At 39.9% G+C, this 23,154-nt stretch overlaps 1 protein-coding gene across 2 annotated transcripts; it reads left to right on the top strand.

The window, feature by feature from the left end:
• The first annotated feature begins 34 nt into the window (after nt 1-34).
• On the top strand, nt 35-21,784 carry MRE11 (MRE11 homolog, double strand break repair nuclease). 2 transcript variants are annotated; one of them, XM_033052661.1, is made up of 19 exons: nt 35-248; nt 726-858; nt 3,419-3,579; nt 4,188-4,275; nt 5,152-5,293; nt 6,708-6,822; nt 7,841-8,026; nt 8,520-8,691; nt 9,396-9,476; nt 11,238-11,364; nt 13,074-13,174; nt 14,293-14,466; nt 15,587-15,649; nt 16,639-16,849; nt 17,777-17,854; nt 19,293-19,348; nt 19,798-19,868; nt 20,246-20,324; nt 21,419-21,784. In XM_033052661.1, exons 1-19 carry the CDS (start codon nt 229-231, stop codon nt 21,461-21,463), a joined length of 2,103 nt encoding a protein of 700 aa, XP_032908552.1. In that variant the 5' UTR covers nt 35-228; the 3' UTR covers nt 21,464-21,784. The 2 variants fall into 2 exon arrangements, with proteins under 2 accessions (XP_032908552.1, XP_032908553.1); XM_033052662.1 differs by lacking the exon at nt 35-248 and having other exon boundaries at nt 772-858; nt 3,438-3,579.
• The last annotated feature ends 1,370 nt before the right edge of the window (nt 21,785-23,154 follow it).

Genomic DNA, 23,154 nt, shown 5'->3' with positions numbered 1-23,154 from the left:
GCCGGACGTGACGGAGCGGGCCGGGCCGGGCCGGGCCGGGGGCGGTGCTGGCCCGGGCGGCGGCGGGAGCGGGAGATGGAGCGCGGGCAGTGATCGTGCTGTGGGATCGCGCCTCACTGTGCCCCTGCCCTGGCCCGACGCCTGGTCTGGTCTCTTGCGCGTCTGTGAGGAGAGAAGCTGGCTCCCTGAGCTGTGCCAGAGCCTTCCCGTAGGAACCTCGGCACGAGGATGAGCTCCATCAACTCGCAGTAAGCTCCCGTTGTCTGCACCTCCCTGCAGTCCTGACAAGTGTTTTGGATGTCTGGGACGAGTTAAGAAGAGCTGGGATCATCGGTTGTGTTTTCCCTCCGGTCCTTGTGATCACCATGTTTGCCTTCATGCGCGTGTAAATTACCAGCGCAAAGAGAGAATTAGACTGTTCAACAAGAAACACGCAAAGGGTTCTTTAGTTTTTAATTAGATGCTTCTGAGGGGTGCTTGCAGCCCTTTATTGGAGTAGAGTGGCTGGGATAAACAAATCTTCCTGCTGGCTGTTTTGGCGATGTCCTGTTTGCAATACAAGTAGTGAAGTGTTTTGAGACTCTGACAGGACTGATATTTGGTAGAGTTTTATGGCAAATCTCCGTTTTTCATTACTTTGTACAGATAAGCTTACCTTAGTAAAGACTGTTTAGAAATTCCCTATATGTATTACCCTCTGACACAAGTTTTCCTGTCTTGTTCAGGGATGATGAAGATACCTTTAAAATACTCGTTGCTACTGATATTCATCTTGGCTATATGGAGAAGGATCCAGTTCGTGGAAATGATACCTTTGTAACTTTCAATGAAATACTGGACCATGCTCGAAAAAATGAAGTAAGTGCTACTTTCTGGAGAGGGAAGGACTGAGGCTGTTGAATATATGGTCCAATGTACCAGAAGCTGTAAATCTTAGTCCTGGTACTAATACCAAATCAAATGACTGAACTATTTGTTGCATTCAGTTTCGTTTCTGGTTTAGTATAAGGAATGTCTGTTTCTTAGTGAGAGCATTCTTGCTGAATCATGACTTTGGTTGCATTAGCAGTGATTTTGGATTGCCTGCACCAGTTTCAGTGGTATCTAGAGAGAGTTTGTCACTGCAAGGAGGAAAAATAATTGAGGAGAGCGAGAGTAGTGCTGTACAGTCTTCTACCAAATCAGTGGAGATTTGTTTGGAGCTTTTGAAGTGTCGTGCAGTGCTGAGTCGCTGAAGTGAGCAGTTCTGGTGCTGAGCAGCTCCAGTGCCTGCACAGTCGGCAGCAGAATCCTGCGGTGGGGTGGACAGAGGGGCTTCCTGGACTAGGGGAGCCGAGAGTGGGAACCGAAAGCTGCCAGGCTGATGGGACCTGGGTGGGATTAGGAGCAGTGACAGCCAAGAACCCTTCCACACCTCTAGAAGAAGCTCCTGGGGGGTGGCAGCAAGCAGGAGCACCTCCAACACGGCAAACAGACTTGCCGTGGCATGGCTTTTTGTGCAGGAACAGCACTTGACTCCTGCCAGTTCCACCAGGGAGCGGTCATATCTACCTGGCAGAAAGCCGTGGCCTTTCTCTGCCTCCACCACGGCTGACAGAGCTGCCCAGACAGAACTCCCTGTCCAGACACAGCTCCGGTTGAGGAGTATCAGGGAGTGTGTATGAGAAAGACTACTGGAATCACACCCTGCTTTCCTAACGGGCAGACAGGACACATGATCCAGGGGACTCCCTATCCTCACTTCCTCTGAATGAACTCACTGAATTAAGGGACAGGGGGCAATGGCAACAAGTTCCTGCCCTGCGCAGCAGGTGCTTCCCCTCCATGACTGCCGCACATGCCCTGACATAACAGATGTGAGACTCTGCAAGAGCGCCTGAACAAGGCTAGTTCTTCATCTAGCATAGAGGTGTTGCTGAGGTTGTGCTTGTGCCCAATATCAAAACTCCTTCCATGATGATAAAAGATAGGTTGTTATAGGGGACCCCCTTCTAATGGGAGAAGGCCCAATATGCAGACTAGCTCCACTTCTTAGGGACGCCTGCTGCATCCCTGAGGTCTGAGTTGGTTGACAGCCGGTGAGCATGATCCAGAGTGTACCCAGGTGGCCAAGAAGGCCGATGGCATCCTGGCCTGTATCAGCAATGGTGTGGCCAGCACAGGGCAGCGATTGTCCCCTTGTACTGGGCACTGCTGAGGCTGCACCCTGAGTGCTGTGTTCAGTTCTGGGCCCCTCACTGCAACAAAGACAGCTAAATTTGTGCAATATATGCAGAAACTGCATCTAGTACCTTCTCAACATAAAGTGGGAATAGCTACTGGTTTCTTTGCACTAGGTAGTGCTGCAGTGAGAAAATAATGTCACTGCTTTTCATGCCTGCCAAAAAATGTTCAGGAGCCAATTTGGAGACCCTTATTACAATAGTACACTAATCCTTTTTTATCACTATCACCTGTTTTCTCCTATGGCTCTTCATAAATGGGTCTTTTGGGGTTTGATTTTGTTTTAATTAACAATTTAATTACAGTAATTTCACGATTACAAGCCTCACCTGATTATAAGACGCACGTCCGGGTGTCAGCAACATTTCATTCTTTGTCCATATATAAGCCGCACCGGATTATTAGCCGCACTTTCGTTCGCAGAGAGGACCCCTGTGCAACTTTCACAAAGTTGCCAATTAGTAACAGAATCGTGGGATCACGGGTTTACTGGCTCAGCTTGGGACCAGGCAGACTCGGCCTGCTCGGGGCTGCTGACGGGGCCGAGTGAGCCAGCTCGGCACTGCCGCTCGGTGGGGCTGCTTGGGGCCGGCTGTCGCTGCCGGGCTCACTCACCCCCGCCTGCACCACTGGCACCGGTTGGGCTGGCCCTGGCCTGGCGCTACCCACCCCACCACCACCGCGTTCGCTTCCCCCGAGTCGGGGCCCGGTGCTGCTGGCCCTGCCCCTGCTGGGTGGGCTGGCCCTGGCCCAGCGCTGCTGGTCCCGCCATCACTGTGTTCACTCCGCCCGGCCCCCGCCGCGTTCCCTTCTCCGGCCCAGCGCTGCCCCGCCGGGGCCGGATGGGCTCAGCTCGGCTTGGGGCTGCTGCCAGCTCGCGCTTCCGGATTGGCAAATTTCAGAACTTTTTTTCATATATAAGACGCTCCGGATTACAAGCTGCACTTCCAGGTTCGGACCAAAACTTTAGTCAAAATGGTGCGGCTTATAATCATGAAATTACTGTACTTTTTTTTTCATAAGAAAGTTAAGTATTGTTTCTGTTTACTACTCCTTTTACCTAGAAGTATACACTCTCATATTTGAGGAAGTATGTGGAGCTCCCTAGAAGAAATAATTAAACAATTTGCTTAGAAGTCTTTCAAGGTAATACAAAATGTTGTATTAAAATAATAAAGCTTTTTGTTACATACAGGTGGACTTTATTTTATTAGGTGGGGACCTTTTTCATGACAACAAACCCTCCAGAAAAACAGTACACTCTTGTTTGGAGTCACTAAGGAAATACTGCATGGGTGATCGTCCTGTTCAGTTTGAAATTTTGAGTGATCAGGCAGTTAATTTTCATTACAGCAAGTAAGTATGTTACTGTAAATTATCGTGTAACACTTGGTTTGTATATTGGGTGAATGTGTTGTGATTTTTATTTTATATCCTCCATGACTGGATCCTGGAATTTTAATTTTTAGGCCTATTTATATGGGACAGTTTACAGGACAACTTCACCTGTCATCTTAAGTCTGTAAAGGAATGGGTGCAGTATTTTGAGAAACTTCTGAATGTGCTGTGACTCTTGATATATTTATGTAATCTATAGTTTCCATTTTGCAAGTACAGTACAAGTAAACCAATTCACATGAGTTGTTTCGGTAAAATCAGAAGAGTTCCTTGTGCATAAGCAAAGGTTGCACAACCTAATCCACTACTACTGCACAATTTTTTGTACAATTCTTTTCATGACTTGTTCTTAAAAAAAGGTTTCTTTTGCTACCCTATTCCCCATGGAAAGTGTCATTCCACATCATGAGTAAGAATCTTCTTATGCTTAAGCTTAACCTTAGGCTTATTCATAACCCCTTCATTCTGATTTGTACCATATCTGTTTGTGATGAATTTGAAGAGAATATTGAGAATCATACACAAATTTCAGATATAGTTTAACTTCTTTTCCTCTTTTTGTTCAGGTTTCCTTGGGTGAATTATCAGGATGAAAATCTCAACATTTCTATTCCAGTTTTTAGTATTCATGGCAATCACGATGATCCCACAGGGGTAATTATTACCATAGTTGTACTGTTGCATGACAAAGATAGAGAAATAGAAACTTGTATGGAAATGCAGTTCTGGGACATCATGCTAGTTTTAGTCAGCTGCTCCACTCTTTATGGAGTGTTAAATATTTTGTGTAGCTTTAGGAAAAAGGAAATAAGTTGAGATCCATACAAACTATGTATAATTTTGTAATTTATGTATGTTTCTGTCATTGAGAATAGAATCGCTTTTCATGCTAAGAAGTGGCAGTCTTTCAGGACATTTCTAAAATATTCTAAAATATCCATCTGTAGAGAGTGAAAGCTTTTTTCTTACAGAAGGAGAATTTTGATACTTTGATTTGTGCATATGTAATTGATATGCATCATGCATTTGCAAGGAGGATAATCTAATAATAGTGAAATGGTAGCTTGAAAACAAGCTATGAGAAGTAAGCAGGAAGAGGATGTTTAGAAAACATTAAAATGCATGTGTTGAATTAATAATTTTGCATTTTATATCAAATAGCAGTGTATCACGGAAATGAGAGTTTTAGCAGCAGTTTAACTTTGAATTTATTATATGGTAGTTACCTTAGCCAGATAATTTTTGTAGTAGTTTAGAGACTGACTGGTTCAAATGGTTTTTTGTGGTCTTGTTTTTCTGAATGATTTAATGTTTAATTTCATATTGTTCAAATGAAACATGACTTGTAAGGAAAAGGGATTTGCTTCTGTACTCTAGAGTACTAGCAAAACCCCTAATATATGTTATGGGGCTTTTCAACTGCAGAAGTTACTTAAGGAAAGATACTCTCTCTTATTTTGGAGAGTTTCGTTTAGACATGAAACACTTAATGTTCAAAGTTTTTTATTTGTTTCTTATTATTTGCTGTAGGCAGATGCACTGTGTGCGTTGGATATTTTAAGCTGTGCTGGACTACTGAATCACTTTGGACGTTCAACTTCCGTGGAGAAAATAGATATTAGTCCCATTTTATTGCGTAAAGGTAGAACAAAAATTGCTCTGTATGGCTTGGGTAAGTATTTGTCTGCCAGACTGTGACTAGACTGTTCATGTGTTACTGAAATTTAATAGGTCTAAATAAAGTTGGAACAAATATATGAGGCTGCAACAAACATGAAGGTCTACGTGATTCTAAATTAAAGCATATCAATTCTGTGACTCAGGTTTTTCCTCCTGCTTTCTGTCACTGGCTGACAGGGTTTTTTTACTCATTTAGATAAATCTTCCTAAACTTGATTTTTGTACTTTTTTTGGTGTTAAATGAACCCTGCTTAAGTTAACTATAGTGCCACTGTATCAAGTTAGAGCAATCACACTCTTAAATTCTCTCTGTTGTGTATTAAGCTTATTTCTACTACTTTGCCTACTTAGGCAAAACTTAAACACCCTATGTTCATGTGCCATTTTGGTTATATTTAAAAACATAAGCTGTCTGAGCAGAAATCTAATGTCTTGCATGTCTGTCTGAAGTGGTTCATAAGTAACATTAGCCATGGGAAATCTCAGTTTCTCTAAAGAAACTTAAGAGTTTCATACTTTAAAGTGGTTCTATGATGGGTTTGTTCCTTTGTATTTTCTACATGGAATACCCCTCTACCCTCACTTCTTACACAGAATGGTTATTTTTGACTGCTTTCTGTCTAGAGAAGTTAACTATTATGATCTTCTTTTTTCACCCGTATTTTTTGTCCGGTCATGTGTGCTTAAACACTTAATTCCAAGCAACTTTTATAGCTCTAAATTAAGTCCTTGTTGGCCATGTTTTTGCGTGTTTAATGAGATACTTCGAAAGCTTGCTAGATGTTTGAAAGGTTGGTGGCTGGTGGAATGTTCTAAAATCAAAATACAAAAGTTTTCGATACCAAAGTTGTTACTGGGAAATGCAATAACTTTCTAAAGTACCACTGTTGCTGTATGAAGATGTTCATGACATTTTTCTTTGTGTTTGTGCCAGAATTATGTATACCTTTTTCACTTTCTCTGATTCAGAGAGCATTTGTTATTATACAAAATATGGACACTCCATTCAGGATTTATTGATATCTATCATGACCCCAGCTAAGGATAGATTGGGGTTTTTTTTCCTAGTTAAAAACATCAAGGAAATAATTAGTGACTTCCAGGGGTGGGACATACACAACTTTCTTGGGCAAGCTATTTCAGTGCCTCACTATCCTTAAGTGAAGAACTTCATTGTAATATCCAACCTAAATCTGTCCTCTTTCCGTTTAAAGCCGTTCCCCTGTCCTATCACTACTCTTCCTTCTGAAAGGTCACTCTCCAGCTTTCTTTTAATCCCGCTTTGGGTACTGGAAGGCTGCTATATTTTAGTTCCTCGTGCTTTTTTAATAGAGTTGCTAGTAAAAATGCTATGAAATACAGACTTGTTTACCACACAGGTTTTTTTGTTTGTTTGTCCACTCCAGGAGCTATTCCAGATGAGAGGTTGTATCGTATGTTTGTCAATAAGCAAGTAACCATGCTGAGACCAAAGGAAGATGAAGATAGTTGGTTTAACTTGTTTGTGATTCATCAAAATAGGTAACAGTATTGAATGAATTACAGTAATTTACTATGTTACTTTGTTAAACTGCCTGGAAAGGCATAGGTGAGCAAGCCAACTGTATTAGTTCATGCTTCTTGTGAGTAGCTGGTTTCTTAAGATTTGTACAAGTGAAAACATCATTTTGCAGCTCTTTTTGGAGAAGAACTGTAAAGGAAAAGGTTTGAAGTAAATGAGGGGAGTTTGGAAATCTCTTATACTAAACTTTTATAGTCAGAGGCAGTGGAGGGTTTGTAGTGTAATATGCATGTAATTAAGTCCTTTCTGCTTGTTGGTGCTGGGAGAACACCAAACTTCATCTTGTATTTTCTGTTCTTGTTTGAACCATAGTTCAACAAGTACCCTGTGTTCCCTTGCACTGCTATGCTTTCCAGATAGGTAATACGTTCTGTCTGCCTACAGGCTTCTCCTAGCAGTTGTAGTAGGAACAAAGTTCTTTTCCGAATACTTTCTTCTGATTTTTCCTGAAGAAGAGGGCAGTGTTTATGCTCAAATAATGGTGAGGCAGATATAAACTAATATAGCTCATATTACCCTGTGTACTGATTTCTGTCCTGTAAACTGAAGGAACTCACTCCTCCATCTCGCTTGTCTTCCAGAAAGGGATTGGGGATGGCATGTCCCATGTCTGTTTAATTCAGTGGGTTTTACCCCACCATTTAAAAATAAAAAACAACCAAATCTGATTGACATGAAATGCTATAAAACCATAAATATAGAAAAAAACCAAAAGTCTTACAAACCAAGTAAGAAGAAAAGGGAGATCCAAATAAAAAGAGGGGAGCAGAAAACAGTGAACTATGTAAAAAAGTGAGCTATGTAAGTTGCCCTTTTGTTTAACCAAACACTATAAACAACTATGTAAGGAATAAATGTGAAGATGACCTGACATGTATGTCTGATATTGCTGGAGTTCCTGTATAATTATAAATCACACTGACATTTTTCTTCTCCTTCACTCTCCCTTTGCCCATCCATTATTCTTCTCTTGAACAGGAGCAAACATGGAGCTACCAACTACATTCCAGAGCAGTTTTTAGATGACTTTATTAATCTTGTTGTGTGGGGTCATGAACATGAGTGCAAAATAGCTCCATTCAAAAATGAGCAGCAACGTTTCTACATTTCTCAGCCAGGAAGTTCAGTGGTAACATCTCTGTCCCCTGGAGAAGCTGTGAAGAAGTGCGTGAGCTTTCCTTTTTGTTCTTGTTTATCCCCTGTCTTACATGTCTCAGGTGTTTTCTTGAGAGCAGAAAACTACTTGTATACAGTATGAAAAGACTTGTTACTTATTACTGTGTGGGTTAGTTACTTATTACTGTGTGGGTTAGCTGCAGAGTGTGACATAATAAGCAAAGTATATGGAATGAGTACCTGGTATAACTTTTGCTTTGCTTACAATTTAATCTAACATTTGAAGCCAATGGAACTTAGCTAAGAGGAGTTACAAATTGATAAACTGGAATACAAGGAACTGAGTGCAGGTTCTTGTATATGGAACAAGCACAGTGTAAATATGAGAAAATGGAAATTTTACAGGACCAACCCTGAAGTACAGATCTTCCTATAGCTTTTGAAACTTGGTCACTGGAAAGTAAACATGAATTTGAAAACAAATCTTTATACCACAGTTATCTTAAGTTTATCTTCTAGTAAGTTACCTTTCTCCTTCTAGACACATTGGTTTGCTGCATGTTAAAGGGAAAAAAATGAAAATGGAGAAGATTGCTCTAGAGACAGTGCGAACTTTCCATATAGAGGATATTGTTCTAGCTGATCATCCAGATCTTTTTAATCCTGACAATCCTAATGTTACTCAGGCAATACAGGCATTCTGCATGGAAAAGGTAACTTGTGATGCTAACAGTTTATAGATAACTGTGTATGGACAAGGGAAGGGATCTGTGACTGGTTTTGAGACTGGAAGATGAGAAATCTTGTGTCTTACCCCATATTAAAACAAACTTAGACAGTGTTTCCCTAGGAAGCTAATTTCATTATATTAATTCTGCAGCCTTGGCTTCCAGGTTCCTTGATTGGGATGGCCTATTAAAGGCTTTTGGGTGTCTGTGTCATCTTTGTACAAAAACTTGCACCTAAGAGTGTGTCAGTGTTGAATGTGCCCTTTGGAACCAGCATAAATAATGCATTGGCCTAAACCATCAGAGCTCAGCCATGCAGTCTGAAGTGGCAGAAGTAACTGAACAAGTTTATTAATTGTTTAATTCTTAGGTTTATATGACTCCTTCTGCTTTTCTCTGGAACTAGAAATTTAGCAAAGCATAGTGGGTATAAAATATGAGAGATCAGTGGTGTAGATACTGCTAGACTACACTATATCTGAAGGATAAGCCTTTCATTGTCATGTTTTTCTCAGTCATTCTTAATGGCTTTTGGCTGCATACTGGTACATATGTGTTCAGGAATGAGAGCACATTTGATTTATTTTGATATCTCCTCTTGCAACTGGATGTATTTTAAGTTATACTTGAAGCATTCAAGCATCTGTAACAGAACAAAGTGGAACTGAATTTATAATTCTCCTTCACAGGTGGAGTTGATGCTGGACACAGCAGAAAGAGAACGCTTGGGAAATCCCCGCCAACCAGAGAAGCCTATCATAAGATTAAGAGTAAGAAATTATATAGCTTGGATTGCTTAGTTTTTAAAGGTCACTGTGAAAAGTTTCAGAGCAAAGTCATGCTTTTTGTGTAAACGCATAATATATACAGTGATTTCACGACCATAAGGCGCACCGGACTATAAGGTGCACCCCTGGGGAGCCGGCACATTTCGCAACTTTGTAGATCAGATAAGGCACACCGGACTATAAGGCGCACTTTTTTTTGCCGCGAAGATCCATGCCGCACGCAACAAAGTAACGAATTAGTAACAGAAACCCATGATCGTGGAGTTTACTGGCAGGGGCTCAATTTGCAAACATTTTTCACAGATCACTGTAGGCTTTCAAAGGCAGCCCCAGGCGCCCTCCCCGTGCAGTGGGCCCTGGCACTCCCGCCCGCCCCCGGTGCCGGCTGGTGCGGCTCGGCGCAGCTGTGGGGCCGCCTCCCCCTTGCGGCTCCATGCTGCTGCGGTGCTGTTCCCCCTCGTGGTTCTGCGAAGCCGCCGTGCCGTTCCCTTGCTCGACTCGGCTCTCCTGCCATGCCGCCTGTCCCTCGCTCAGCTCAGCAGCACCGCCGCCATGCCACCCTTCCCTCCCTCGGCTCGGCAGCCCAGCCGCCCTGCCCTCTCTTGGCTGGGCACACCGCGGCCCCGCTGCCCCCAGCACTGCGGCCCTGTCGGCCCCTGTCGGGCTGTGACCCCGCTGCCCCCAGCACCGTGGCCCCGCTGGCCCGTGCTGGCCGCAGCCCCACTGGCCGTGCCTGCCCCTATCAGCTGTGGCGCCGCTGCCCCCAGCACCGCGGCCTCGTTGACCCCTATCGGGCTGTGGCCCCTCGGCTCAGGCCGCTGCGCACAACAAAGTAACAAAGTAGTAACGCCTCCCTGCCTGCGCTGCTCCCGGTGCCTGGGGCCACCCAGGGCCGCCCCCTGCCTCCCTGCCCACACTACTCCCTGTGCCTGGGGCCACCAGGAAGGCCGCCCCCTGCCTTCCTGCCCGCGCTGCTCCCGGTGCCTGGGGCCGCCCGGGGCCGCCCCCTGCCTTCCAGCCCGCGCTGCTCGCGGTGCCTGGGGCTGCCCGCGGCTGCCCCCCCCATGGCTACTCGGCGCTCCTGCGGTGCCACCCCACCTCGCGGCTCTCACTTCTGGGGTGGCAAATGTCGCAACTTTGTAGATCATATAAGGCACACCGGACTATAAGGCGCACTTCCGAGTTTGGGGAAAAATTTTAGTCAAAAGGGTGCGCCTTATAGTCATGAAATTACTGTACTTTTTTTTTTGCTGTGTACAGTCAAATATAAATCACCTACCATACTTCTGTTTACCTGTGTAGCCAGTTCTGTAAGGTAAAGGATGAGATTGGTCATAAATGTACTTCGCTAGTGTTCTGAGTACGGACATCAAAAGTGCCCTTATTTACTGGGAAGTTCTTTTAACTCATACTATCCTGTGTGCATTCCTAGCCCAATCAGAAAGTGTTGTGAAGGCTAGTAAGGGAAACAAGTTGGAACAAGTAATAAATATGAACTATTATATGTATATATATAAATATAAATGAATTTTATTAATATATATAAATATGTGCTATTAGCCATTCTGTTAATGTTACTATTAGCTGTAATCAGCCATTAACTATTCTGTATAGTAAGGCATTGATTTTAGGTTGACTTATTTCTTACTATTTTTTCCTTTGAAGCATAGCAAATTTGTTTTGAATTGCGTGGCTTCTCTGTCTCGGTTTGATTCATATTTAATTTGTCCTTTTCTCACTTAGGTTGATTATGCAGGTGGCTTTGAACCATTCAGTGTCCATCGTTTCAGCCAGAAGTACATGCATAGGGTGGCTAACCCAAAAGACATCATACACTTTTTCAGGCGTCGTGAACAAAAAGAGAAAAAAGGTGATTATGAAAGAAGGGATCATTGGCTTGCCTTTGTTATCATTCATCTGTCTGTATTTTGTTGCCAGCACTTGCAAAGGCTTGGTGCCTACCATCTAATGGGTTATAGGAAGAGTAAAGATGCATTGTCTTATTTAAATGTATATATTGCACAATTATTTGTTTTCTAAATCTGGGTTTGTCCAAAATTCTTATATTCAGCACAGCATCTTCTGACAGTTATTCATAAACAGTTTCATTTTCCTTTGGCCTCAGACCTTACTGAGTTGCTTATAGTGATACATAGAGCCCCATGCCAGACTGAGTTACTCTATGGTTCTGTGGCTCACTCCCGAGACTTCTTAGGGTAAGATGATTGGGTTTGAACACGCTGAAGGAAAAGAGATGGGTATAGTGATTTTTTTTTTAATAGTGCTTTTTTATGGTTTAATTTTATTTTGTAATAGTTCATTTGTTCATACCTAAAATAGTAATGAAGGGTATGGGCTTAAGAGATGTTCATATATTTCTTTAAAAAGGTCCCAATGTAGGATAGTGTTTTGTTTTCCCTAATCAACCATTTGTATGAGGTGCTCTTGGCTTGTCTCTTCCACATATATTTCTATTCAAATATGTGCAAAACCAGTAATAGCTGTTCCTATTGCAGCATTTCTCACTGTTGCCTAGAATTTTTAATAAATGGTTAATAGATGTTGTCCAAATACTGGATTTGTAATAGTTGCTAATGAAGATTCAGCTTGTACACAAACATAATGTACAAAAAAACTCTTACTAATTTGCATTAGTGCATTTTAAGTGCATTGTCCAGTTCCAGTGGCAGTTCTTATGAATGCTATCAGTTCTATAAAGCATCAGTTCAAAACATCATTTAATGAATAAAAACTGCTTTTATTGTGACATTTTTAAAATTATACTGTATTGATCTTAGCTCTGTTTATTTTGCTTTGGTTTCCTTTTTTATAGTTGTGTAATTTCATTAACATTTTCATAGTACACAGTAGCTGCCACTTCTGCCCCCATGTTTCACTAATTTACTTTTCCTACTTAATGAGCATGTCAGCTTCAGGAAGGGATTAGACAGCCTCTAATGCAAGGGAAGTGGCTAATGAAGCACTCAAAGTTTTCATTACATGTGCACATTGTGGTTCAGTAGAGGTGATGTTAAGACTTCAGGAATTCAGTCTATAATCTAAAGCAATCTATAGTCACTTTATGTTATTTGTGTGGTATGTGCTAAGCTAGGATGGTTGTCCCTCATCCTTCTGCCATTCCTACCTTGCTGCCTGAGAAAAGAGGATGAGCTATGAGATTTTCTATTGAAAATCAGTCAGCATGTGTGGAGAAAAATTGCTTTTCTAGTAAATGGGTTACTTATAAAAAACTTCTGTGTTTTGACAGCTCCTATGATTTTCTTCCATTTGTGATTTTCTAGAGTTCAATTATAACCTACAGAACACAGTGTTCAATATATAATTCCTGACATATGTTAGTTAGAACTCTTTATATCTGCTAGAGGTGGAGTTGTCTGCACAATTATGATGTTTCTCCGTGTTTCCAATGAATAGACTCTAAAAAGAGCAAAAAGCTTTACATGTAAAAGGTACCACGAAACTTAGGCCTGCATTCACCTTTTTTCTGATACTGTCAGTGGGATGGTATTAATTAAAAGCTGTAAATGTTTATGATGCCACTGTGCTTTTCTATTCTAGAGATTGATCTTAATTTTGAAAAATTGGTTAGCAGACCTGCTGAGGGAACAACACTCAGGGTGGAAGACCTTGTAAAGCAGTATTTCCAGACAGCAGAGAAGGTATTTTTCTGCCTTTTATAATGTCCCTTTTTAATGTCGTATGATATTTTTATTTGGTTTTTTTCTTTCTTTCATAATGGAAATAGTGTGCCCTGAAAAGACTGACATTCACCAAAAAGTGAATTTATTTCCCATAAAACTGTCTGAGAATTACCTCATGAAGTCTGTGTCTTAGATTAGCAAGTAACTATTGTGTGTAAGTTGTGTAGGTATGTCAGCACACACTGGTTTGACAGCGTGATAGCTCTTCGTGTGAACTTACAGTGATGTGTCATGTACTCAAGTACAGGAGGAAAATGTGAGGGAAGAGCTACCTTAAATTACTCTAGGGCCAGTGTGAGACTGTAGCATTTATTATTACTTAGAGTCACTTGTTACTTTGCAGTATATTTGTGTCCTCAGATGTAGTGCGCTTTCCACATTTTATTTAAAGGAGAGCAGTGAGAAGAAAGAGAGAACTTGGATAATTTACTTTCTTCCCACCCTGTTGTTAAATCTAGTATATTTCCCTTTCCCAACTACAGTGCAGTAACATCTAAGGGATAAAAAAACAATCAGTGAGCCATGTGCACAAATGCTTGATGTAGTTGACCAAGCATAACTTGCAGAAAGTATTTTAGTTGTGAAAAGTCCTTAGAGAAAGAATTCTTGAGGTTAAGATCCTTCAAATTACATCATCCTGCCTAACCTTAGACACATGCTAGGTGTCAGTATTAGGACAGCATAAATCATGTTACTTTTTTCTACTTATTTTATTTAAACATTTTATTTTATAATAACTAGAAAGTTTATTCCTCTGAGCAGCATTATTTCCTGGAAGTTTTTATTTTAGATGTTACTAGCATTGTGATTTCTTTACTGTTTGTAAAGCTTTGCTTTGACTAGTTTGAGAAATACTCTCTAAAATTGGTGTGACATGCTAGTAACAAGAGAGTTGTAACTGGTGTATGACAAGTAACATTTGCTTATTGCAGTGCTTTTGTCTGATTCAAATATTCAATGCACGTTACTGTTTTTGCAACCAACTTAATGTAATATTTATCTGAAATAGCTGGAATATTGCTTACTTTCTCCAATGGCAGATGCTTCTTAACAAATTATTTTCCCCAATTCTAAAGAAAGTACAGCTTTCACTTCTAACTGAAAGAGGAATGGGAGAAGCAGTGCAGGAGTTTGTGGACAAAGAGGAAAAAGATGCCATAGAAGAGCTGGTGAAATTTCAACTAGAAAAAACACAGAAATTTCTCAAGGAGCGTCGCACTGATGCAGTAGAAGAAAAAATAGATGAGGAGGTAATGTTCTGTTAACGTTGATTCCCCAAGAGAGGTCAAGACAGTAGAAAAAACAGTGCTCAAACATGGTTGAATAGATTTGCTAGTGTGTGGAGCATCTGTAACAATTGCTTCTAGTCATTTTCTGCAATTAATAAATGAATAATTAATTTATGATGAAGTTTCAAATACATGATTTCAAAACTTGTACTGAAAAAGGGGTTTAGGTTGCACACATGTTCATAGAAAAAAATCTGTCTAATACATGTAGAACTACATATTTACTACTATTGTGAGAAAGATGGTAGGTATAATCTCTTTGTAGCTTTTTGTATTGGCTTAGGAAAGAGTACAAGAACAGGACAAGCATAAAGGAAATTTATCCTTCAGGTGCTCTACTTGCTTTTAACTGCTTGCAGCTCATGGTATCTCAGAGACAGGCCTGGTTTATGTATATTGAGCAGCCCTTGAATGACATTTTTTCAACTTGTTGAGCTTCCACATAAGCCCATGTATTCAGCTGTAATATTCAGAATTGTAGAAGAAATTGTTCTGCAGCTTATCTGTGCACTGTTTAAAGAATAATTTGGTGAGGAAGAAAGACTGCATCTACTTATTTTTTTACTGATTGCTTTAATTCATGAGGGGTTGAAAGAGACCATAAACAAGCAGTGCCTGCAGGCTTTCTGTGACACTTTAGGGTGGTTTTTTGTTGTTGTTGTTTCTTTTTAGAACTAATATCTTCTATCATGCCCCGTATCTTTTTTCCATATTTGTCGAGTTGAGCTTCCTTAGTTGTATATGTACTGCAACATTGTCTCTCCTCATAATAGTTTTCTGTCTTGCTTCTTCATCTCTACCTCTTTTTCCAGTTATTCATATTCCAGTGTCCCCTATTGTCAAAATTACTATACTCTCCTCATAAACACAGTATCTCCTTCATCATGTCCCAAGTGATGTAGCTTCAAGTATAACAGAATGTGAGATTCTTAAACCATAGGACAGCATGAAAAGGCCCTAAAAGAACTGTTCAGTTATTCTTGGACTCTTCACTTCTCACAGCTTTGCACTTACTGTGTTTTCATTATTGTATGACATGAACTGTTATTTTGACAGAAACTGGTTTTTTATTTTTATTCAGGTGCGAAAATTCAGGGAGAGTAGAAAAAAGAATACTGAAGAAGAAGATAAGGAAGTCCGTGAGGTAATTGCTCTGAATTTTGAACATAGGCTAAATAATGGAGTGGTGACTTCTGCATATAAATGCAGTCATTTAGCAATGCTTCAGTAATACTTCAGCATTGTCCTTGCCAAAAAGTGCCTGTCTGCTTTTAAAGCTTAGTAAGCCTGTTTTAAATCTTTGTTAGGATAATATATACCTAAGCTACTGCTCAATTTGGCTTTCGAGGTCTCTTTTCTTGTACAAATTTGTGAACCTGAATGTTCATTATTTCTTGCTTTTAACTGAGGTTAGATTAGGCAGGTGACTTTCAGAGATCTTTCAACTTAAACTCTGTGATCTCATCACCAGTGGACATGTCTATGGATGGTAGATGGTCTGTGTTGGGTGATATTACTGGAACAAATGGGATGTATTATAAACCTTTAGGTATTTTGTCCTTATCAGCAATCTTAGATCTCCCACATACTTGTACTTTAATTGCATTGTATTCCTAAAGAAAATTGCCAACTACTGATAGCATGGGTGCTTCTTTGTCTTTGCAAGTTATGTGGAACTGGAATGAAATTTTGAGATAAAGGACACCTGGGCTGAGATTCAGTTCTAATCTGGGATATCATCGCCTGAGCTAATTGTCTTAAGCACCCACTGTCATCAATGAAGTTCAAGTCATGGGAGCCCGTTGGGTGCTTCCTCTGAGCAGACACATGTAGTTGACAGAGGATGACCTGAGCTGTTCACCAAACTTCACCAACAGTGTGTCACATTAACGAGCTCAATTCTGTTCTGAGATCTTAGCTAACTACTTTATATGTACACATCTAATTAAATAAACTAAGTATTTTCACGGGTGTCCTCACCTTCCATAACACTGGATTTATGTCTTCTAAGCCTCACTGGTTTAGAATTACACATTTTTATTTATAGTTATATATTTGTTGTACATAACTGCATAACAATGTAGTGTTTCATGATTTAAGATTCTTTTTCCTGTAATTATTGTTCCATTTCAGGCAATGATGAGGGCCAGAGCGCAGCGATCTGCGGATGAAGTTCTGGTCACAGCCTCCAGTGATGAAGATTCCATGGATATAGAGACGACAGACAATCCAAGTGATGGCCTTTCTTCAACACTGAGCCGAGGAAGGGGTCGGGCAAGAGGTAGGGCAAGAGGTGCAAGAGGACAAAATTCAACAGCAAGAGGTTCATCTCGAAGAGGAAGAGGTAAGAAAATTTTGCAGTCTTTGTACTGCAGTTTCAGACTTTTTTTTTCTTTAAAAGGTGACTCTCTTCTGATGCTTCCATCAAGTGGAAATTTGCTGCATAAGAACTCCTACTGGGAAAAAAGCTCTTCTCAAATACTTGTGGTATCCTATTGCATACAATTGGCAAGGCTTAAGTTGTGACTTTTTCACTGTGATTAGAAGAAAAATATCATGCTTGCCAGCTGTAAAACATAGTATACTTCTAAAAGATGCTTTATTGGGAAGGTCTGTACTGTGAAGTGCATGGATAAACCTTTTTCACTGCTAAAGGCAAAGCATTTGATCAGTGTAAAGAAGAGCTACAGATTGTCTGTATCCTAATGTAATTTACAACAGACTTTAATGTTTTTAATGACTGAAAAAATGGGGAGTGTTTCTTAAGCAAAAAGAGTTAAATAGCTTCTGGACTGAGTGTGATTGTACACTTTGCAGTGGTAGTGATACTTCCATTATAGATGTACTTTCACTGTAGATATATATGTATGCACACACACACATATATATATATATATAAATAACTCCTCTGAATTGTCTCAGTAATATGTCCAAATGTCTGAGAGCAGGTTGAGTTGAAACAAAGGCTGTTATCTTGGGTCTGATTTGGTTAATGCTTTTAAACTAGTTGTGTGAGCCTCAGTGCTCCAACACTCTTGTGGTCCCATCAGAGTAGAATGCTGTGTGTTAAGAGGTTGTGTCTGTGGACCTTTGAATACTTGACCCAGTTCTTCTGCCTGTAAGGAGGGCTTTAATTCAAGGAGAAAATGAGGAGTAAAGAGGATTGTAGATTTTTTGAAGTGACTTCCCACTCAGTAATTATAGACTTGAAGAGGAAAAAAAATAACCACTGAACATTTTGTTTTCATTTTGTTTGTTTGTTTGTTTGCAGGAACCACCAGCCAAGAGTCAGCCTCTAGCAGCAGATCCTACAAATCTGTGACTGGCAAGACACCATCTATCATGGATGGTAGGCCTGTGATATATCTGTTGCCCTAATCTGCTCTCTCGAATTGTAGTGAAGGTGTTTGTTTAATAATGAAGTGCTTTAATTGCCTTTCATTATGTTAGTCCATTTCAGCTGTGAGAAATTCTTTCAGCACTAATGAAATAGAATAACTAACAGCGATGAGAGAAAGAAAAAAGAGAAGGGAAAAAAATTAGTGATATTCTTCTGTCACAGGGTAAAATGGAATGTATTAGGAACTTCTGGCTAGAACTGCACATAAAAAACATATTACATAATGCAGTTTCTTAAGGAATAAGCATAGAAAGAATGTGACTTAACATTTTAGGCAGAATATTCCTCAGGGGATAAAAAGTTAGATTTGACTGTTTACAAGTTAGTAAGCTTTAATGCAAATCCATTTAGCCTTACATTGTAGCGAGTTTTGGAAATGCCAGTTTTTACTAGGGAAGAAAACCTTATCTTTAAGCTGCCTACATATGAGAGTAGCTGTTCCTTGCTGTAGAGGGAAGGCACTGAGGAAACAGCATAAAGAATCTATAATTAAAGAAAAAATTACCACTCACTAATCTACACATAAACCCACAAAATACTCCAAGATAGACTGAATTTTAAATTACAGTAATTTCACGACTACAAGGCGCACCCTTTTGACTAAAATTTTCCACCGAACCCAGAAGTGCACCTTATAGTCCAGTGCGCCTTATATGATGGACAAAGTTGCGACATTTGGCACCCCGGAAGTGTGAGCCGTGAACCGTGGGGGAAGCCGGCAGTGCCGCGGCAGCCGGGTGGAGGTGGGCCCAGGGCCCCGCGGCACTGCCTCTGCCGGGCGGAGGCGGGCCTGGGGGCCCATGGCTGCCAGGTGAAGGCGGGCCAGGGGGCCTGCGGCGCTGCCCCTGTCGGGTACAGGCGGGCCCAGGGGCCAATGGCTGCCGGGTTGAGGTGGGGCCTCGACCAGCAACGGCGGGGGGGGGAGCTGGGGGCGGAGCCTCGCTGCAAAAAAAAAGTGCGCCTTATAGTCCGGTGCGCCTTATGGTCGTGAAAATACTGTAATCGGCAAATTACCTTAATTTAAAATTGGTCAGTAAATGACCTGAAATATTGCAGTGAAATTAATTTTAGCAGCTGTCTTCATATTTAACCTGTTAGATATACAGGAATTTCAGCTACAGTAGTATTTTTCATATACTCTTAACCAACATTACTGATGGTTTTTCAGCCGGACTGGGAAGCACCTGCAGCTGCACAGAGGGTTATATCCCTGGGTTAATCGACTTAATTTATGTTTTGGGTTGGTTGGTTGGTTTGTTTTACAGGGTGTTTTGCAGTGGAAATGCATGCTAGGCAGATCTTAAAAAAAAAAAAAAAAAGAACTGCATAATGTTGTTTGCATTTAATTGTGTGAGCGTTTAAAAATATTTCATATGTTTTATTCCAGCCTTTAGGTCTTCGAAAACAGCCCACTCTTCAAATTCATTCCAGTCTTACTCTGAGGTAAGCACCTTGTTGTATGAGGGAAGCTGTGTTGTTTTTACTGTTGATTTGAAAAATAATTGCACAGTCAAAACATTAGCCTAAATCAGCAGATGCTTCCAAAGTATCTGTACCAGCATTAAGTTTTTACATGTTAATCTGTAGACCTTTTGTATCCTTTTTTGTTACAGTGTCTGAGAAAAGCCATGTTTTATTTGTGACCGTAGTCTAAGATACCACGTGTATATGCATGAATGTTTTGCTGGGTTCTGCAAGGTCAAAGGTGTGGAGAATAAACTCCTGCTGTATTTGCAAATTTGTGCAGTTCTAGCCTGGAGCCCTCTCAGATGTATATTATTCTAACTAAATATGTGTATAGTTGGGAAAAAAATAGATGTTCTGTGCTGACACGTTATGCACTCTCTCTGTAAGGGTAATTTCTGTGGAAAATCTTTACACTTTTTTTTCAGGATATTATAGATGTTGATTCTGATCCAGAAGATACTTCTTTTGTTCCACCTTCTTCCAAAATAAATCAAAGGTCAGTACGTTTGCTTCATAAATGCAATGTGTGCCTTATTTCTGACTGGCAATCAGCAGAGTCCAAGGATCTGACTGACTACCAGATTTTTAGGAAAGTCATAACACTGCTTAGAGAATTTATATAAATTTTTACTTGTTAATATGGGTTATCTTTCTGTAACAGAAAAAATTAGTTTACTGATTGAAGTAAACTTAATCAAACTTTTATTATTAATATGTTATTTTAAGAATTTGTATTGTTCTACTTACTGTTATGTCTGTTTATTTTTACTTTGTATATTGGTGGTCTAGCTCTAAGTTAAAGGGGAAGTTATTGGAATGTCTGGTGACTGAGAACATGCTGATGCCATTTTTTTTCTATTTGTGTGTTTCAAGGTTTTCAACTCTATCTTCACTAAATAAAAGAGGTTCACAAAGCCAAACATCTAAGGGAGTTGATTTTGAGTCAGATGAGGTATGGTATATAGTACTACTTTTTAGTTTTATTTTATGTAAGTTTCTATAGCTCACTGTTTTACAGCTTTGAGTAAAGCATTTCAGAGTGAAATTGAATTTATTCTTTTTTCATCAACAGAGCTAGATTATTGCAACCAACTTTGATTAGACGACCTGCATAATTATCAAAAATAAGGCTAGAAGGACCTCAGAAAAATATCCAGTGCATTTTCCCTTCAATTTTTAGTTAGTGAATTGTCATTACTGAAATGTGGACCTGAAATTACCTGGGAGAGAAAGTAATTATAATCTCTTCTAGTGCTTAGCTATATCCTATTATTTAGTCATATGTTTTATTCTTCTAAAAAGGAAGATTTTTATTTTTTTTTGCGTTTAGAAATGGCTTTTTTCCAAGGCAATTTTGTTGCAAATTATCTAAGTACACTTTTTAAAAAATTTAAAACACTCTCCTCAAGTCTAATATGTCTGTTTTTGCGGTATGTCTTTGAACTGCTAGGAAATTGTTTCTTCCACAATTAAACAAGTAAAACTTTTTACAGTTTTGCACTGAATAGAAGACACTCTATTCTATCAAGCATTGTGCAGTGTTTTCACAGGTTGTCATGCATGGTTAGAATTCATTCCTTGACAGTGTCAGATGATGGCCACTTCAGAGAAAATACTGTGTTCTTGTTCCTTCTCCCCACTGTGCTATCTCTTCTTGTACTTAAAGTAAAAACCTACATGTTTGCTTGAATGTGCAAAAAGAAACAGTAATTTTGATTGGTACAAATATCAGTAAATTATGGTGTGCAATGTGTATATAGACATAATTTTACTGAGGTATGTGCTACTCATTTACAAGTGAAATATAGATTGTTCCTTATTTCAAAATATCTGTTCTGGTCATGTTGAGGTAAACTTCTATTCTCTTCATGTACATCACATGGACTTTTAAGTCAAAAAATGACCTCTTTCATATCAAAACCATCCAAAACAGGTCTGTCAGAAAATATGACCAGACTTTCTAGTTTTTTCTAAAGGTGACTTTGCTTTTTTATGACTTGGAATGCCTGCTAGTTTTAATAATGTGTATCTCTTTGCAAATTTCAGGATGATCCATTTATGACCCCTGCAACGTCAAGAAGAACTAAGTGATTTCTGGCTTACTACGCAAGAGAGACTGTGGAAGTTTGTGAAGAAAATGGAAAGCAGTTTGCAAGACTTTGTCATATTTCTCTGTAAATGATACTTGCCTTCCATTTTCACTTCCATGAAATGGTTTGGTTTGGGTTTGTTGTTTCTTTTTTCAGTCTCACCATATTTGATATAATGTCTGTTACGTTGCTTGATGCACTAGGCTAGAAGGTCTCATATTCTGAAGTACTGCCTGAAAGTACAAGTTCTTTCTGAAAATCCGAAACTCTGTTTTCTTTTTGGGTTGATAATAAAAATGACAGTTATATCTTTTATAGAAAACTCCATCTCTTTGGTTTGAATTTTGCAGAGAAATAGATTTATAGTAGTCTGCAGGTATGAGTATGTATGCAGTCTCAGCACACTGGTACTTGTACTTACTTGCAATTTGCTGTGAATGCAGTTGGAAACTCTAAAGTCAGAGTCAAAGGTGGACACAGGAATACAGTTTTCAGTATTGAAGCTATAAAATGTCTTAATGATTTCAATTCCACCAAGAGAACTTAAACCCAGTATTGCACTGTTATTAAACATCGATGTATGTGGGAATGAATTCAGCTCTGTAATTCAAGAAGTACGAATGGGGACTCTCTATTTTGATGTTACAAACCTCGCAGGAAAAGATTTTAGCTGAATCATATCAAAGGTTCTTTCTCCCTTATCACAATTTTTTTTCAGTCAGCTGTCAAATTCACAGGGGTTTTGTGTTTTATCTATGGAAGATAAACTTATCAGCCTTCACTTTAGGGGAAAACATGTAACAGATGTGTGGAGAAAGACTGTACGGTAAAGACCTGCTTGTCCTAAACATTGGTGTGATTGGTTATAGGAGGGGGTAGGATGCTCCGAAAATCAACGTGATTTCTCAGAGGTCACACTGGATAGTTTTTGAAAAATGACTTCTCACCCTTGTAACTTCAATTCGCCTGCCCCAGAGAAGCTCAAAAATTCAGCACAGCTCAAAAATTGATTAAAGCCATAGTAGCAAAAGATTGTTCCCAGGAGCAGGGAGAAAAGCACATTGTGCTGCAAATTTAAAAAGAAAAAAAAGTGTTATTCCTTTTTTTGAATGCTTCCAGTTTTTTTGGCTTGTCTAGCTGACTCTTTTTTATATTCTTGTTACAATCTTTTATTCCCACTAGGCCTGTTTTCTAATTTGTTATAGCCTTGTTAGGAGTACTCTTGCACGGGTATTTTTGATTACTTTTTTTATTATCTGAATTCATGGTCCATCCATATAGCTTAATTTCAAACATTATTTTTCACTTTAGAAATTTCATTTCACAGGTACCTTTTATAAAAACCACATTCAGCATGCCAAATCATGACACTCCTGTGCGGCTGCTTGTTTTACTTTTGGAGTGCTGGGGACGGTTGAACAAGGATGATGTTGGCAGGAGCAGGTACCAAGTTGCCAAATCTGTTGTAGCCTGTTCTCTAGTAACAACCAAACGTAGATGAGCTGCTTAAACAGCTCATACTGGAGCATGTTTTAAATGCAAATTAAATCACAGAATGCAACTCAGAGGAGGGTGGGCTTGAACTGAGTAGCAGGGAGATTCCCATCCTACCAGGAGCCTGGCTTAGGAGGTGAGAAGATACCTGCTCTCCTGGATGCACCTGGTCTTCAACAGGAAATGGCAGCTCTAGCT

Source organism: Catharus ustulatus, chromosome 2 (genome assembly GCF_009819885.2).
Source record: "Catharus ustulatus isolate bCatUst1 chromosome 2, bCatUst1.pri.v2, whole genome shotgun sequence".
NCBI lineage: Eukaryota > Metazoa > Chordata > Aves > Passeriformes > Turdidae > Catharus > Catharus ustulatus.
The sequence above is the reverse complement of the archived record's forward strand: the minus strand, read 5'-3'. Positions and strand labels throughout refer to the sequence as shown.

Bases quoted from the DNA above. Each gene is read 5' to 3' on its own strand.
- MRE11 (XM_033052661.1), top strand. From the start codon at position 229: ATGAGCTCCATCAACTCGCA. The intron at 249-725 runs GTAAGCTCCCGT...TGTCTTGTTCAG, and splicing joins ATGAGCTCCATCAACTCGCA to GGATGATGAAGATACCTTTA. The intron at 13,175-14,292 runs GTATTTTTCTGC...CCAATTCTAAAG, and splicing joins ATTTCCAGACAGCAGAGAAG to AAAGTACAGCTTTCACTTCT.